The sequence below is a fragment of the Propithecus coquereli genome, unplaced genomic scaffold, assembly GCF_000956105.1.
Source record: "Propithecus coquereli isolate 6110/MARCELLA unplaced genomic scaffold, Pcoq_1.0 Scaffold186, whole genome shotgun sequence".
NCBI classification, from domain to species: domain Eukaryota; kingdom Metazoa; phylum Chordata; class Mammalia; order Primates; family Indriidae; genus Propithecus; species Propithecus coquereli.
In genome coordinates this window covers 3,287,436-3,291,313 of record NW_012143412.1, presented here as the reverse complement: position 1 = coordinate 3,291,313, position 3,878 = coordinate 3,287,436, and the positions used below count along the sequence as shown (strand labels likewise).

Below are 3,878 nucleotides of genomic sequence, written 5' to 3'. Positions count from 1 at the left end.
CAGCCCTTGGGTTTAATTTGCTTTTCCTAACTTCAGATAAATGTTTAGGGCATTGACTTTTTATCCTTAATATCTAATATATACATTGAATGATATAAATTTCCCTCCAAATATGGCTAGCTATAAAAAAAAAAAATAAGGCTTGACTGATATTTATAATAGTCACCATTATTCAAAGTATTTTCTAATATCCATTGTAATTTATTCTTTAACGATTTAAATTTATATTTAGCCACTTATTTTGAAATAATTTCAAAGTTAAATCTGCAAGAGCACAGAAATCTCATATAAACCTTTGCACAGATTAATCAGTTTTTCAAATTTTGCCTTATCATAGCCTGTTAACCCCTTAATAATTCAGTGTGTATTTCCTAAAAACAAGGATGTTCTCTTATGTATTAGAGTATAAAGTTCAAGAAAATTGACATTGTTACAAAACATCTAATCTACAGACCGTGTTCTAATTACATCATTTGTCTCAATGCAGTCTTCTGTATCATTTTTTTCCCACTAATCTAGGATAGAGTCCAGGATCATGCATCATTGCATTTAGTTTTCAAATGAATTTCATTTCTTTGTTTCCAAATATATATTTTTCTCCTCTATTATTGTTTTCTAGATTAACTGCATGTAGTTATACAAGTTATTTTCTAGGATTTCAATCCTTTGAAATTTAAGACTTTGCCTGGCATGTGGTCAATTAAACATTTCTCTTTGTATGTTTGTAAAGAATGTATTATTGGGTGCAGTGTTCTATGATGTCCATAAGACATTATGCTAATGGTGTTATCTGAATCTTACTGACATATCTTTACTGATACTTAGTCTGCATGTTTTGTCATTCATTCATTCACTCTGACATGGGGTCTTGCTATGTTGCCCAGGCTAGAATCAAACTCCTGGGCCTAAGCAATCCTCCCACGTCAGCATCCCATGTAGCTTGGGAATACAGGTGTGCACAACAGTGGCTAGCTTCAATTACCGAGTAGAGTACGGTAAAATTTCCTACCGTGACTATGGATTTGTCTATTAGTTTGAAGTTCTGTCATTTTTTTTTAACATAAGTTTGTTCTCCATATAAATTTGGAACTCCTATCTTTTAGATGAAGACAGGCTTTCATCCTTACAAAGTTTCCCTCTTTATCTCAATTAACATATTTTGCCTACTATACCAGCTTTCCTTTGGTTAGTATTTGTATAGCACATCTTTTCCCATTAACCTTTTTATATACTTAGGTTTTAGATGTTTCTTGTACAAAGTAAACAGCAGATTCCTCTATTTTTGTTTCTTATGTAGTCTGAAACTTGTCTTGTAATTTGGAACATTTTGCCTATTTACATTTAGTATAATTATAATGTATTTGTAGATCTACCAATTTACAAAGATGTTATTATATCCCATCTGTTCTTTATTCCTTTTATTCACTTTTTTGGCCTCTGTTTATACTGACTAATTATTCCATCTCCCCCACCCACCACTATCTTAGTAATTATAGACACTTTCACTGTTCTTTTAGTGACTACTCTTAGACATTACAAAATGTAGATTTTAACTTGTCATCATCTAACATTAGTTTGTACTTTTTACCTTCTTCCTAGACTATACACGGACCTTAGAACACAAACTCCACATTCTCCTAACATGTCTGCTACATGATATACATACATACACCACACGTCAACATTATTGTTTCCTAAGTCAACATTCTTTTATATATACTCATACCTATTATTTTAATTGCTCTTTATTCCATTGTGCATCTCCTATCGTTTTTCTTCTGCCTAAAATGTGAGGGTTTACCAGGGATACACTCTCCCAGTTTGTTTTGTACAAAAATGGGCTAAATGTCTTTTGCTGGTATTTGAAAAGTTCTCAGTCATTATATTCTGTCCTCAAACATTGCTTCCTTCCCATTCTCTCTTTTCAGTCCTTCTTGGACTGCAATTACATCCCTGTTAGATCTTTTCTATCTCTCTTGTCTATCTTGTCTACTTTCCTGTTTACCATGCTTCTTTCTGGATATTTTCTTAATTACCTTCTAGTTCATTAATTTTCATTTCCTGCTATGCCACAGCTGATGTTAAACCCTTCTACTAATTTCAGTTATTGTAATTTTCAGTTCTATACTTTCCCATTTCATTCTTTTTTATAGTTTTCAATTCCCACCTGAATTTGCCATTTTGTCTTTTATCACCTTGAATATAATAAGATGTAGCCCTATGAGTCTTTTTATATTGTTTGTTGTATCTGCTAGGTTTTGTGCACACTGTCTAATATCCTAGCATACCTACTTATTTCTAATTGTGTGCTGGGTACTGTTTTGCACAATTCATCATTAAGTAAATTGGAAGCCTAGGATGTTTTCTTTCTCCAGGCAGGATTTATATTTTACCAGGTACCTTGGGGGGCCAGCAATATGATTACACTTTAATCCAACTGTAGGTACTGACCTTTAGTTCCTGTGAGGAACTACTTACTAATTCATCTTTACTACAATAGCATAGCCTTTTAGGGTCCCAGCTCAAGTCAAGGAGAAGCCTTAACCCTTGAGACGCCTGAACTCTAATCCCTGTTTTCTCAAACCTGTAATCCTATTAAAAATACTCCTAAACCTCTACGCAAATGCCTCAAGGGGAGAAAAAAAGGCCCTACTATTCTCTGTCCCTACTCCAACCCAATCTTCATCCAACAATTCCTTACTATGTTTTTAGCTCTGACATTTCATGTATGATTTCTGTATTTTGTCCAGGTTCTCTATTAATAGTTGTCCTCACTGGTATGGTTGGTCCAAATTATCTAGTCTGCCATCATTGGGAGCCTAGATAATTACAAACAATTACATCTGTATCAATCTGAATCTTACTATGTAAATCAGTGGTTGCTAACCCAAATGCCTATGGAGGTCAGATTTAAAAGTAAGTTTTGGTAGGGACTATAATGAACTGGAAAAGGGATGTCTCATTCTAAAGAGCACTAAAGTCGATTCCAGCCAAATGCTGACATGAAAGTATACAGTCGCAGGGCTACAATGGTTTCCATTTTCTCAAAAAAGTAAAAAAAAAAAAATCTGTATTTTTAAAAATGTAGAATCTTCTCATTTATAACACTGGTAGCTAATTCCATTCATTTTAAAACAGTGTATGGGGCAGTGGTTCTCCATTCAGGGTGATTTTGCTCCATAGAACATTTGGAAATACCTGGAGAAATTATTTAGTTGTCACATCTGGACAGGAGAAAGGACATCTAGTTGGCAGAGGTCAAGGATGTGCTAACCACCATACAATACAGGACAGTTCCCCCAGCCCAACAAAGAATTGTCTAGCCCAAAATGTCAACAGTGCCAAACTTGAGAGACCCTGGTATAGGCCAGCATACTGCTAGTCAAACAAAACATATTTGCAGACTGCCATTTGCCTGGGGTTGGCAGTAGTCCTCTAGTCCTCATAAAGCTGTATTACAAATCTGTGTATATAATGAAAGAAGGCGGTACCTATGCTCTTTATGTTCTAACAACTGGCAATCTCTACATGTCAGTTTGTCACATGTCTCACAGTAAAGCTTCAATTGCTCCTTTTTATGAAAAGGACAAAGCATTGGTCGCAGGCTGGTGACACCCACTGCCTCTGCAGAAACAACGGAGACAAAGATAAGAAAGTTAAGATAACTGAATAGTAAATCATCAGATTGCTCATTTGAATTCAAATTCATTGATATAAAAAAACTACAAACAGCTTTACCTACAATATAACCAACACTAAGTATTACAGATATTAAAACTTATGTATTTTCAGCATTTCAGAAGAAAAAATAAATCAGCTTTTTATTTTCCAAGTAGAAATTCAAATTAATTCAAGAGTGTGTGAAAAGTCTAAGTGTA

The 3,878-nt window shown here is 34.3% G+C and overlaps 1 protein-coding gene across 1 annotated transcript in view; it reads right to left on the bottom strand.

The window, feature by feature from the left end:
- TRIM24 (tripartite motif containing 24) overlaps nucleotides 1-3,878 on the bottom strand; it is a 178,982-nt gene that overhangs the window by 79,973 nt on the left and 95,131 nt on the right. The window contains exon 4 of the mRNA XM_012642755.1: nucleotides 3,492-3,624. Within this exon, the coding sequence (XP_012498209.1) occupies nucleotides 3,492-3,624 (133 nt within the window). The remainder of the gene's footprint in view (nucleotides 1-3,491; nucleotides 3,625-3,878) is intronic.